The following is a 14,189-nucleotide window of genomic DNA, read 5'->3' as shown; positions in this document are numbered from 1 at the left end:
ATGGCCCATAGCAGCCCAGTGGGAACGGCCTGAGGCAGAGCAGCAACCTTATCACTATGGCTGTTTGACCTGCAGCCTGGGTGAGATGCTCTGCATCTTCCAGCAGCCTTCCAGTATCTGAGGGGGGGCCTATAAGGATGCTGGGGAGGGACTCTTCATTAGGGACTGTAGTGATAGGACAAGGGGTAACGGGTTAAAACTTAAACAGGGGAAGTTTAGATTGGATCTAAGAAAGAAATTCTTTACTGTAAGGGTGGTGAGGCACTGGAATGGGTTGCCCAGGGAAGTTGGGAATGCTCCACCCCTGGCAGTGCTCAAGGACAGGTTGGACAGAGCCTTGGGTGACATGGTTTAGTGTGAGGTGTCCCTGCCCATGGCAGGGGCTTGGAACTGGATGATCTTAAGGTCCTTCCCAACCGAAACTATTCTGTGATCCTATGATTCTGCCCACACGCTCACACCGAGTGTGAGAGCATTTGGGCTGAAGACATCAAGACAAGGGTAGCCATGAAGTGTTGGATGACAGGAGAAGCTTGCCTCCCTGTGATTGTTCTGCTCTTAGTCTTGACCAAGCGCTTCCTATCTCTCATTCCTAGAGGGGTTTTCCTCATGAAATGTCATCTAAGATCCCTGGTTTCACTCCTCCAGTCAGGATTGCTCTGCCGTAAGAAAACCCATCCCTATGCAAAACATCCCACAGCATCCCTAGACTTTCTAACACTGGGTTGGAAATCTCAGCTCTCAATTCATATTTACAGTGCCAACTTCTACTGCAGAGAGCGTGCCTCATGCCCACAGCAAGGTCTATCCCATGTGAAGCAGAACTGACAGCTTATATGGACAGAAGTTACCACTCAAGTCTGTTTTAGAGGTACCACATTCAGAAATAATAGCTAACTTGCCCTCTGCAGCACTGCTGAATCCAGGCTCTTGGTATTCCCATACAGAATCTGCAGCACAAGTCTCTTCCTCCTCCCTCATACAAGTTCTTTGTCATAAGCCTCCCTCTAGAACATGAGGCAAGCAATGTCTGTCAGGTTTTGGCTTTCCTCTAAAAACACTTATTTAAAGGCTGGCAACAAGAGATAGAATAAATGAGCTCAACTGAGCTGAATGAAAGGAAGCAACAGGATGAACTCAAGAGCTCCTTGAGCAGAAGCTGCAACTGTTGATGCTGATAGCACTGACTTGCTTGGTAGACTCAAAGGCAGGCGACACACGTTGCCTACATCCAAAAAGGCACAAAATTCCATGAGGGACATTCTTTCTAGCTCCTCACAAACAGGTTCATCAATACGGGGTTCGTTGCCCTGTAAGATTGGCCATTTTGGAAGCAAAATGATGACTGCTGGCTCCATCAGAGAGAATGGGGGAAGGCAAACTGTAGCTTTATCGACCAGTTGATCAATTCCTCCTTTGGAATTGGTCCTTATTTAGCAGCAATCAGTGTGTGAGCAGGAAGGGGCACAGCAAACAAGGAGGCAGCATCTGAAGAAACAACTGTTATGCAATGTGTCAGCAGGGCAGCGCTCCCAGCTGTCCCCCTGCTGCTCCCAAGTGTCTGTCTCCAACCTGACACCTAATCCTCTGCCTCCATATAAATGTGTGTCCCTTTTGAAACACAATCCCTGCTCTTCAGTTCTACTTACTGTACTACCAGCTTCTCTCCCCCATCAGTATAATAGACTCACAGAATGGTTTGGGTTGGAAAGGACCTTAAGATCATCCAGTTCCAATCCCCCTGCCATGGGCAGGGAAACCTCACACTAAACCATGTCACCCAAGGCTCTGTCCAACCTGGCCTTGAACGCTTCCAGGGATGGAGCATTCACAATCTCCTTGGGCAACCCATTCCAGTTACCCTCACAGTAAAGAACTTCTTCCTTATACCTAAACTTCCCCTGTTTAAGTTTTAACCCGTTACCCCTTGTCCTATCACTACAGTCCCTAATGAAGAGTCCCACCCCAGCATCCTTGCCCTTCTGGCTACGTGGCAGCCTACAGGTCACTGCTTTATCATCCATATCAAACTAAGATCCCTTGATCCTCACCTTCTAGATCCTGCAAAATGATCTACGAGGAACAAAAAGCAGAGTGTCCTACTAAGGAAACGTGCCTGCTCTGAGGTGCATCTCAAAAGATGAAGCTTGGAAAGCACCACCCATGTTTCTAGTCCTGACACGCTGCTCCAGGTCCTGCCTGCATGATGAGGCAAACCCTCTCCTGTTATCTCAGTCCTTCTCCTCAGAAACATACTGTTCATGGCAAGATAAAACACAGCTTTCGTTTTGTGGCTTCTTCTTGTTCATTCTCATCACCGTGCCCACCATCTGGTTTGCCTGTATTTCACCGATTGAGCTCAGAGCTCCTCAGAGCAGGAATCCTGTCCTACGACATGCATGTGACCACTGTACCAGGCACAGTGTCACAAAGAAATTACCAAGGAGCACAGGATCAGTCTCATAAATGATTCACACAGGAGGCAGAGCTGCATTTATTCATACATTATTTATTTCTATATTACTACAGAAGTCAGGAGAACCAGCTACAGACTAAATGCCATTGCCAAGGGTGCCTCGGGAGGAAATTAACTCTACCCCAGTGAAACCAGGACATGCTGCAAAATCAAGAACACTAAATGAGACTTCCTGCCCCAAAGAGTTCACAATCTAAAGAGCATATGAGTAATAATGAAAGTATGGGACATGGAATGGAACTATGAGACATGGGGAAGTATTGTAAGGGTGGTGAGGTGCTGGCACAGGCTGCCCAGGGAAGTGGTAAATGCCCCTTCCCTGGCGGTGTTCAAGGCCAGATTGGACAGAGCCTTGGGTGACATGGTTTAGTGTGAGATGTCCCTGATCATGGCAGGGGGGTGGAACCAGATGATCTTAAGGTCATTTCCAACCCAAACCATTCTGTGATTCTAGGGCACCTTTCTACGAAAACAGCACGTGATGAATTTCAACAACACCGGTGATTTAAGTCAGATTTCGCCATCTAAGTGTTTCGCTTGCCAAAAGCCCCATTACAAGGATGAATCCCTCTGTTAAGCTGTTTCAACTCACCAGACCTACCTGAAATGTGCTGACTGACCCTGACCCTAACCCAGTCAAGTGTTGAAATCAACAAAAGGAAACAGACTCAGATCCTAGCTGCCTAACATGGACATGGAAGAAATGTTGACAACTAAAAGTTCTATGGTAATCCAAACTGGACAATGCTCTCATGAGACCCCACCTGGAGCATTGTGTGCAGTTCTGGTGTCCTCAACATAAAAAGGACATGGAACTGTTGGAACAAGTCCAGAGGAGGCCACGAGGATGATCAGGGGACTGGAGCACCTCCTGTATGAAGACAGGCTGAGAAAGCTGGGGCTGTTCAGCCTGGAGAAGAGAAGGCTGCGTGGAGACCTCAGAGCAGCCTTCCAGTATCTGAAGGGGCCTATAGGGATGCTGGGGAGGGACCCTTTATTAGGGACTGTAGTGACAGGACAAGGGGTAATGGGTTAGAACTTAAACAGGGGAAGTTTAGACTGGATCTAAGAAAGAAATTCTTTACTGTGAGGGTGGTGAGGCACTGGAATGGGTTGCCCAGGGAAGATGTGAATGCTCCATCCCTGGCAATGTTCAACGGCAGGTTGGACAGAGCCTTGGGTGGCATGGTCTAGTGTGAGGTTTCCCTGCCCATGGCAGGGGGCTTGGAACTGGATGATCTTAAGGTCCTTTCCAACCCAAACCATTCTATGATTCTGTGAATACTCCTGCAGCACCCAAATCTTCACCTACCTTTAAGATTAGCCTGAAAGTTCCCAAGATACCACCTCTGTCTGCTGAAAGCATGGAAGCAGAAAGGCAAATGCAGTTCTTAATACTTAGAAGCAACTGCTAAAGAAGTAGGAGGCATGATCATAGAAGTATAGAATGGTTTGGGTTGGAAGGGACCTTAAAGCCAGGTTGTTCCAAGGCCCATCCAGCCTGGCCTTGAACACTGCCAGGCCTTCACCATCCTCACAGTGGTAAAGAACTTCTTCCTAAGATCTTAGGATTTACCAGTTTTAAGTAGTGTAATTCCTTGACTTAGGAGCCTGACTTGGGCAGTCTGCCTGTTGCATTCTGCTCTCTGTGACACTGACAACAGCCCCGAGGATCTGAAAGGGAATGGCTCACTATTCAGAGTATTTAACCCTTCGGATGTTTGAGAATTTCAGGTAGGAGCTATGCAAGTCCGTAGTTTTGATCTAATCAATCACAAATCCATAAAATGAACCACAAACACACTGCCCAATTCCCTTGCTCAGATCCCCTTCCATTAATTTATTGATCAAGGAGCCTGGAGGAAATATTCCTGTTGTCTATAGGTTATACAGTTATATAGGTTTTCTATGGAATACTGGACACATCACTTGATCTCCCAGTGCCTCAGCACCCTTACCAGTACAATGGCAGCAAAAATCATTCTAACACAGCACTAAATGAATGCTTCAAAGTGCTTTAATAGAGTGAAATGGAAAGAGTCCCACAAGGGCAAAACACTGTATTAGGGCAGCTGTAAAGACCAAGTCCCTCAGCTATATCCCACAACTTTAGTTTGGTACAACATCCTTCCTCACCAAACCAGGACTAGTAACATCTGTGCTGTGCACACAGAAACACTTCCCCACTGGGGCTAGAAGCATTCCCAGCGCATCTGTGCCTAAGCAGGAGTATCTGGGTCAGGCTGGCAGAGCAGCAGCAGCATTATCCTGCAGTGCCAGCACCAGGGTCGCGTTTCACACGAAGGGCAAAGCAAATGTCACACCTGCGCCTCTGTCACTTGCTGTCTCCTCTCCCCTCGGCAGAGCTGTACAGGCAGGGATGCACGTGGTGGTGCTGAGCTGGGAGCCACAGAGACTGCTTGCTGTTCATAGAATGGTTTGGGTTGGAAGGGACCTTAAAGCTCATCCAGTTCCAACCCCTGCCACCAGCAGGGACACCTTCCACTAGAGCAGCTTGCTCCAAGCCCCTGTGTCCAACCTGCCCTTGAACACTGCCAGGGATGGGGCAGCCACAGCTTCTCTGGGCACCCTGGGCCAGCGCCTCAGCACCCTCACAGGGAAGAGCTTCTGCCTAAGAGCTCATCTCAATCTCCCCTCTGGCAGGTTAAAGCCATTCCATACAAAGCAATAAAAACCAGAATCCTTCACATCACCGGCCAGCACCAAGCAAATAACACAGACTGTGAAGAGGGACCTTCACACACGTGGTGTGTAACAACTGAAACACTGACATTCCAACGACCAAAGCACTGGGCTCTGCTATGCCTTCACCTGCTTGAGCAGCTCCTGTCCCTGCCTGCCTCTGAGAAAGAGGATGCAAGTTATTTTCTGCCATCATATAGTATCTATTATATGGAGTTTGGGGTGGGTTTTTTCATTCATAAATCTCTCCAGGTTTGCCATACACACACAGGAGCAGGAAGGATGTGCTAAGTTTCTCTGAAATGGAAAAGAGGAAAGAGAAAGCTGACAAATTGTGACAGGGGAAGAAACCTCACTCATCAGGTTAAATAATTCCTTGGTTCCTCTTTGGCTTTGACAGACCTACCCACTCCCAGTGGCACCTAGAAAACAGATTACCTCTGGTAAATCCCTGTTACTTCCACACAGGGCTGGGAATTCCCTATATGCTCATAAATGAGGCTGCCACCCCACTTTACATCAAACCATGAGAGAACAGACAGGCCATTACTGATGATTTGATTTACAAGAAAACAAATACAGGCGAAAAAGCATCATTAAGGCTGTGGGTTTTCATCCTGTTTAACCATTCTGTAGTAATCCGCAATGCACTCCGAAGCTCCTCACAGCAAGAATTCAACTGCCCAAGACATGCAGAATCATGTCAACTATTGATGACCCGTCTGATCCAGCCTCATTTCTACTGACATCTCCTTCCTCTGCCACACAGTGCAGATGAAAAGGCTTTCACAGTGCCGAACTGTCAGAATTGGAGCCAAAATCTGTATTTTTGCTCTGCATTGCTCCAAGCACAAAGAGCAAGTTCCATGTTTGTGGGAAAAGAATAGGAATTTCAGGCAAATGCAATAGGCTGCATTGACAAGGATACCGGAGAGAGACTCTTCATCAGGGATTTAGCGTGAGGTGTCCCTGCCCATGGCAGGGGGGTTGGAACTGGATGATCTTAAGGTCCTTTCCAACCCTAACTATTCTATGATTCTATGACTGTAGTGACAGGACAAGGGGTGATGGGTTCAGACTTAAACAGGGAAAGTTCAGGTTAGATCTAAGGAAGTTCTTTACTGTGAGGGTGGTGAGGCACTGGAATGGGTTGCTCAGGGAAGCTGTGAATGCTCCATCCCTGGCAGTGCTCAAGGCCCGGCTGGACAGAGCCTTGGGTGACATGGTCTGGTGTGAAGTGTCCCTGCCCATGTCAGGGGGGCTGGAACTGGATGATCTTAAGGTCCTTTCCAACCCAAACCATTCTGTAACTCTCTATATATACCACTTTTAACTCAAAATGCTTTTAGACAACAGCCAAGAGGTATAGCAGAGCAGTAACCACCTAGGAATGCCAGTGCTGTGCACTGTAGACAAATTGGACTCCAATAATGAAGACAAATCCCAAGTCCTTCTGCTAGAGTGGTCTCTACCATTTGAAGCAAGAAAGAATCTCCTTTGGAATGAACAGCAGTGAACTGTAGATGGCAGGACATGCCACTGATCCCTTCTGGTGTGTCTCAGGGAAGATGAATTCAGCACAGTTCATTACACTTCCCAGAGGAGCAAACCGAGATACAGGTGTGCCAGGATGTCCTCTGAGATGTACTCACAGATGATGGATAAAAAAGAGGCTGTAATTAAGCCACGAGTAAGGATGTGATCCCATTGCAGTAACTGGGAGAGACCAAGCAACAAATAACTCCAAACCCAAATAAAACCAAAGAAGAATGAAAGAATTCTTTAACCTGATGCAACAATTACAGTGATCAGAGACACCCATTGGTGGAAAAGTCACCTGTAACCTATTACCATGAGAAGAAGAACATCCTGATGTTGCTGTCATTGAGGTAAGGGAGAAAACCCCCCTGCACCACAGGAGGATGAGAACTGAGCTCTTAAAGGAGAACTATACAGGGACAGGATTATCTTTTTGTTTCAGGTTTGTACAGGTCCTGACATAATAAAGTCTTTGACTTTATCACACAGCTGTGGCAGGACAAGGTGCTGCTCTGAAGTGGGGGTCCCAGGCAACACAGCACCAGCCAGCACTCCAGCATGAACACAAGGCCCAGACACTACAGCTGAAATGATGGAAGAGGTCTGCAGCGATTTCCTGCTGAAGTGGGTGAGAAGTGCTCATAGGCTCCTCTCCGTCAGCAACAATTTGGTACTAGAAAGTGCCAGGACAGAGACAGTAAGAACCAAACCCAAGACAGCAGAAGCAACAAAGCACCCAAGAGCCAAAGCAAAGGTTTGCCTTCTGTTTTAAAGCCCTTCCTATTAGCTGAGTCATATCAGCCATAACCCCATAGAGATCAGCAGAAGAGCACAAAGCAATATCCACCGTGTGATGAAACCAAACCACATTCCCCATAATCCTTATCAGCTAACAAGATTTGATGAAAAAGCAGCTAAATAAGCATGAGCAGGGGGGAAAAAAGCCCAACCAGCTGGGCACTGTGCTTATAGCACAGCTATCTGTGCTGATGCATCAACTAGTGACTCAAAATGGGATTAGAGAAGCTAAATCTTTGTCATGATCCTAATGTGAAGACCACAGTACTCAAGGAGTTCAGCGATGCACCTAAGAGCTAACCTGAATGGGAGCAGGTCTGTGCTGTGCTGTCCTGTCTTTTCTTGCCCTCCTTTGTGCTGCATATACCTCCTGGTGTAGGACCAACTCAGCTGGTTAATAGTAAGGAAGGAGCCTGGATGAAGCTCACTGGTCACCAGCAAGAAACCACCTGACTGCCTTTGTTTGTCTTGTTAGGCTTTCCAGCATCTGATGCGATGTAAGATTATATACACGCTCCTCTTTTTTGGTGTAATGTTGGCTCTAGGAAATGGGGTTTCAAGCAATACTCTACAGAGTCCACGTTTCTTACTGGGATCATAAGAAACCAGCACTTCCTGGTGCAAAACATTCTTAAAGGTTAGGAAAGCTGAAGCCCAACTGAGCTCCCTCAGGGCTTTAAAGTGACAGAGGGGAGACTGAGATTAGACACTGGAAAGCTCTTCCCTGTGAAAGCTGGCACAGGGTGCCCAGAGAAGCTGTGGCTGCCCCATCCCTGGCAGTGTTCAAGGCCAGGTTGGACACAGGGGCTTGGAGCAAGCTGCTCTAGTGGAAGGGGTCCCTGCCCATGGCAGGGCTTTAAGGTCCCTTCCAACCTAAACCGTTCGATGATTCTATGGTACTAAGCAGCAGTGCAAAGAGTGGCGATGAAGTTTGGCTTGCCCTAGGTTTCCTGCAAAAACTCTTCTACAATCATCACTATGATTACTAAATGATTCATACTTACACCGTATATCCAAAATGTTATTTGCTCTTAAAATTCTAGCATAACAAATAACTGGTACCACCTTCTACACAGCTGATTTCACACTGTGACATGCTATTCAGATACATAAAGCTGAAGGGAACAGGAAGGTTTCTATGTTCAGCTGATTCCTGACTACAGATATCAACTGCTCTATGAACTGCCCCTACCAGGTTTTTACCCAGTCCATGTGTCTTCGGTGAAATCACCCATACATGTGCCTGTGTGTCAAAGCAAGGAAGTTAAGCTACTGTCTCTGTGTAGACTTCTTTGTTGGTGAGGATGAGCTGGGCTATGTGATGACAGGTTGTTTCAAAGTGGAAATAACACTAGTAAAGAAAGAAAAGCAGCCTTGGACAACTCATCTCCCATTGCTATCAGAGACACCTGCACAGTTATACTGGTCAAATTAAATCACTGAAATATTTAACATGCCTCCCCATACTGAAGTGCAAACCCAGTGACACTGCAGCTGAATCCAGGTGATAACAGCTCCAGGGGCTGAATACAACTCTGGAGCCCCTCCAGATATTCATATCCGACAGCCACCTGATGTCTCAGTGACACAGAGACATGGCTTAGACCAAGGTGAGCTTTCTTTATGATGTTTCATCTCATACAGCAGAAGAGGAGACCTTGACAATGCCTTGCTGGAACCATGCTGCTGGTGCAACATCATGGCATGCTGCTTTGAGACAAAGAAAGCTACAGGCCCTCGCAGCCCCTCTGCAATAACTTAAGAGCACAACACATGCTCTCCTCGGTCTGCAGTTCTGTGTAGCAGGGCAGAGGAAACTGGCAAAGGATTCATGTGATTCAGTGCACTAACCTTGACCAGCCCCGCTTCCAGCATGGAGACAGAGCAGCCAGCCTGCTGCCCCACCTTAAGCCTCAACTCCCTCCCTCCTCCCCCAGGAATTTTCCCTAGTGCCATTAGAAATGCTCTTCTCCCACTGAACCTCTTCTCAGGTGCGGCACACGAACATAAACCTCGAGCTCGCTCCATTTTTCCCCTGGTGCCTGGGAAGAATTTCCAGGGATTTCTACATGCGTTCCCACCTACAGCCATGGGAAAGGCTGCAGGACAAGCGCAGAGCGCCACACGCTTCTCCCCAAAGGTTAGAGAGCAACCGAGCCCAGGTTTTGAGAGGACAGCAAGGTGCCAAGAGGGAAGGACGGGTTTGGGGGTTTCTTTACCCAAAATAAGAGAGGAGGCGGCAGCGAGGGGAGACCCCGCAGCGCCTCTCCCGCGCCCCCTCGCGAGTCCCCGCCGAGCCCCGCTAACAAAGCGCCGCTGCCCAAACCCACCTCCATTTCCCCCCCGCAGATGCTCGGTCCCCTCCATCCTGACCCCGAGCCCCTCCATCACCGCGCGGTACCAACCATCCTCCTCCTCCTCCCTTGTCACCTTGCTTTATCCCCTGGGAATGCCCCCACGCTGGCAAACACCGCCTGACCCACCTATTTTCTCCCACCAAAAGCAGCCGAGCGCCACATCCCTAACAACAACCGGCTAAAATTAGCCGAGCAGCCGCTAGCACCGCGTATTCACAGCGCGGGTGAGCGGGACCAGGCAGCGCATGGTCATACAGACATGGACATATAGACATGCATATGCATACACACACACACACACGCACAGGCAGACAGGCGCATGCAGGTGCCGGCCGGCAGCTTACTCACACCACGAGCCTGGAGATGATCCATGAGACCATGGCGCTGCGTGCCGCAGGGCTCGGCTCTCCCGCTGGGGAGGGCTCGCCCCGGCTCCTCGCCCGCCGCCGGCCGCCGCCCGAGTGAGCGGGGCGGGCGGCTCGGCCATCCGGCCCCGCAGCCTCAGCGCAGCCTCACTGGCGGCGCCGCCGCCGGCAGCCAACGCGCAACCGGGCCCGGCCGCGGAGATTGGGCAGGGCCCGCGGCCGCCTCTCCCCCTGCCCGCCCCGGTGCTCGGCGCTGCGGGAGGAGGAGGAGGAGGGATGAGGAGATGCTTCCCCGGCGCTCCCTGCCTCCCCAGCGACATCCATCCATCCCTCCCCTTACGGGAGGGCGGTGGCTGGACCACCATAGCCCTGCAGGACACGAAGCCAACCCAGTCTAGACTGCTCCTGTCATAGAATGGTTTGGGTTGGAAAGGACCTTAAGATCATCCAGTTCCAACCCCCCTGCCATGGGCAGGGACACCTCACCCTAGGCCATGTCACCCAAGGCTCTGTCCAACCTGGCTTTGAACGCTGGCAGGGATGGAGCATTCACCACTTCCTTGGCCAACCTGCACCAGTGCCTCACCACCCTCACAGTAAAGAACTTCTTCCTTATACCCAATCTAAACTTCCCCTGTTTAAGTTTTAACCCATTACCCCTTGTTGTACCAATGCAAGGGCAAAGCTAAGGTGTAGTGTCCATGGGCTTCTTGGATATATAGGAAGAGAATGGATTCCTCTCCACACCCCAAAGCTTCCCAACACAACAGACAAGGGTGTGAGCCACACAATCCAGGTGGATCCCCGTCAATGGCAGTGACAAGAGCTAGCCATCTCTCCTCCATGCTGGTTTTCATTAGGGGTCTCACAGCTCGCAAATCTCATGTCCACAAGCAGCATTTGCCCGCATGCAAAACAACAAATCATAGAATCCCAGAATCATAGAACCCCAGGTTGGAAAGGACCTTAAGGGTCATCTGGTCCAACTTGCCTTGGCAAAGCATGACCTAGTGCAGATGTCCCAGCACCCTGTCCAGTCAAATCTTAACAGTGTCCACCACTTCGCTGAGGACAGGGGTTCATCCACAATGTTGGCTTGATCTGCATGTGGTTCTGCCCTAAGCTTCCTTTAGGTTCTGCTTCTTTTCCTTTACTACACTGGCACATGCCCAATGTGACAATTGACAGAAATGGGAATTCATTTTAGTCTTGTGGCAACCCTTCAATCTCAAACTTGCCACCGTGAAACCAGCCCTGAGGTTTACTCAGAAGCTGCTCCATGGAGCAATCAGTGGTTTCAGGTGTTAGGGCCAGGGCTCCAGCCACACTGGAGGGGTGGATCCCTGCCTCTATGCCCAACAATTGTTCTTTTCTAGGACTGTGCTTCTGCAGCAAATCTGTCCCCATCAGTCTGAGACAGCAGAGCTGCGAGAGGCTGAAATTCCCTCAAGTATCATGAGTCACCTGTGAGGAGCTCTTATAGGGAGAGATTGATCATTTCCAACCAGAGACAGCAGAGGCAGCAGCTGATCTCAGACCTGTCCAGCCCCAGCTGGCCACAGACATCCTCAGACTCCTGCCCATCCCCATGATCATCCTGCAATATCCAGTCCTTACCTACTTCCTTTCTCCTGCTCAGCTCCACAATGGGATCATCTGTAGTTAGGATGTAGATATGTAGCACCCCTACTACCCAGCTAAAGCTGCAACTATAGACAGACACAGAATCATAGAATAGTTAGGGTTGGAAAGGACCTTAAGATCATTCAGTTCCAACCCCCTGCAATGGGCAGGGAAACCTCACACTACACTGTGTCATCCAAGGCTCTGTTCAACCTGGCCTTGAACACCACCAGGGATGGAGCATTCACAACCTCCCTGGGCAGCCCATTCCGGTGCCTCACCACCCTCACAGTGAAGAACTTCTTCCTTATATCCAATCTAAACTTCCCCTGTTTAAGTTTTAATCCCTTCCCCCTTGTCCTATCACTACAGTCCCTAATGAAGAGTCCCTTCCCAGCATCCCTATAGGCCCCCTTCAGATACTGGAAGGCTGCTCTGAGGTCTCCACACAGCCTTCTCTTCTCCAGCCTGAACAGCCCCAACTTTCTCAGCCTGTCTTCACACAGGAGGTGCTCCAGTCCCCTGATCATCCTCGTGGCCTCCTCTGGACTTGTTCCAACAGTTCCATGTCCTTTTTATGTTGAGGACACCAGAACTGCACACAATGCTCCAGGTGAGGTCTCACAAGAGCAGAGTAGAGGGGCAGGATCACCTCCTTTGACCTGCTGGTCACGCTTCTTTTGATGCAGCCCAGGATACGGTTGGCTTTCTGGGCTGTGAGCACACACTGAAGCCGGCTCATGCTACATTTCTCATCGACCAATACTCCAGTCCTTCAGCACCTCTACAACATTATCTTCTAGAGGGAGCATCCACATGGCCATGTTGCTCTATGACTCTACGATTTTGCCCTCTTCTCTCTGTACCGGGCCTGTTCCTCCACCAGAGGGAACTTCCACCCCACGCTCTGACCTGCAACAAGCTGCTACCTCCTCATCTTGGGTTGCAGTCTGCTCCGTGACTGGTGTTCTCTGGTGACAAAGAAGCTGTGAGCCACAGCTGGAGCTGCAGGGCCACCACCAAACATTCCTGCCTCTGGGACTGCAAGTGCTTACAGTGCCAGCATCACTTTGAGTGCTACCCAAGCACCACAAAGACAGGCCTGGGTGGTTGGCTGCAGTGAGCAAGTGGAAATTAGGCAGCTTCTCTGGACAAGAATGCTCTCTGCAAGAGCTGCCTTCTCTCCCAGAGAAACCATTAGGCCATCTAGCCCAAACAGTGAATCATCCCATGGCTGTTTTGCTTGTGTATCATAGCTACATAAATACTTGGAAATCTGGTATCCAAGATTTTTCATATATCAGGATTATTTAGTGTGAGATTCTAGACTGCGTGTTGGCAGACACTCCACATTATTACAGTTACTGATGTGATATTATGAAGTCTAAGGCACTCATCTCTCTGCATGAAAATCTGTGGAGTCACCATAGCACACAGAACCCAACACTTAGTACTTGCTGCAAATTCCAAGCATAGAAAAATGGAGCAACAGGAGAAGATCCCAGATGCTAAAGAGAGTACACAGGGGATAGCACCCAATGGTACAGCAAAACATCTCTGTGCCCAAAGCGTAACTCGACCTCATGCCCTCTTGGCTCCTTCCAACCTCTTCCAGCTCACACTGTTCCCTGCAAATCCTGCTCATTGCCATCACTTCTGACCCACAGTTCTCCTTTCTGTCAGGCAGGCTTGAAGTGTTTCCTTCTGCTTGGCAAGCATAGCATGGACCAGTTTTGTGTTGCTGCTTTGTAAGCAACTGATATAATCACCACCTGATGTTTGTTGAGGGATCTTAAGCATCAAATACAGTTAGCAAGGTAGGCTGGTGATGGAAAACCCAGCCAGCCTGCCAATGGGAATTCAGGAGCTTTACTTAAATAACTCTCTGGGACAGAGAGAGTGAAGGAGAGGAATTCTGCTCTACTGAGTCATCAGTGGAAGGGTGACAATGCCCCCTACCTACTCTTCATGGGCTGTGTCTTAGGATAATGGTCATATGGGCCTGTAAGCTCAGCACAGGCCATCCTGAGCATCCTGGAAAGAGCCTTTGCTTGGAGAAAGCCTTTCCTTTGGTATTAAACCACCTGATACTGATATGAAGAAATAACAGAGAGACACGAGAAGCGTTGAAGCTGGAGGGACAGATATAAATTCATTTACACAGCCAGCTCAGCAGAGATGCTAGTGGAACATTTGGGAACAGCTTTAGCAGTGGAAGAAGGTCAGGCAGTGAAAAATCCTACACAGACTGTACCAGTAAATACTTTGATCTGTTCCCCAAATGACACAATAAAGAACTGTTGTTAATGAAGGCAGAGCCACTATCTT

At 49.2% G+C, this 14,189-nt stretch overlaps 1 protein-coding gene across 5 annotated transcripts in view; it reads right to left on the bottom strand.

Moving 5' to 3' along the window:
- Positions 1–10,457, bottom strand: part of REEP1 (receptor accessory protein 1) — a 67,556-nt gene extending 57,099 nt beyond the window's left edge. For 2 of the 5 annotated variants that reach the window (XM_057415536.1, XM_057415538.1), the window contains exon 1: positions 10,222–10,456. In XM_057415536.1, the coding sequence (XP_057271519.1) occupies positions 10,222–10,253 (32 nt within the window). In that variant the 5' untranslated portion in view covers positions 10,254–10,456. Of the gene's footprint in view, positions 1–10,221 lie in introns of all 5 variants that reach the window. The other 3 variants (XM_057415535.1, XM_057415537.1, XM_057415540.1) reach the window with 3 other exon arrangements.
- Between the last annotated feature and the right edge of the window lie 3,732 nt (positions 10,458–14,189).

This window comes from Pezoporus wallicus, unplaced genomic scaffold, assembly GCF_028554395.1.
Source record: "Pezoporus wallicus isolate ANWC-B61680 ecotype Strahan unplaced genomic scaffold, APGP_CSIRO_Pwel_v1 contig_8827, whole genome shotgun sequence".
NCBI classification, from domain to species: Eukaryota; Metazoa; Chordata; class Aves; order Psittaciformes; family Psittacidae; genus Pezoporus; species Pezoporus wallicus.
The sequence above is the reverse complement of the archived record's forward strand: the minus strand, read 5'-3'. Positions and strand labels throughout refer to the sequence as shown.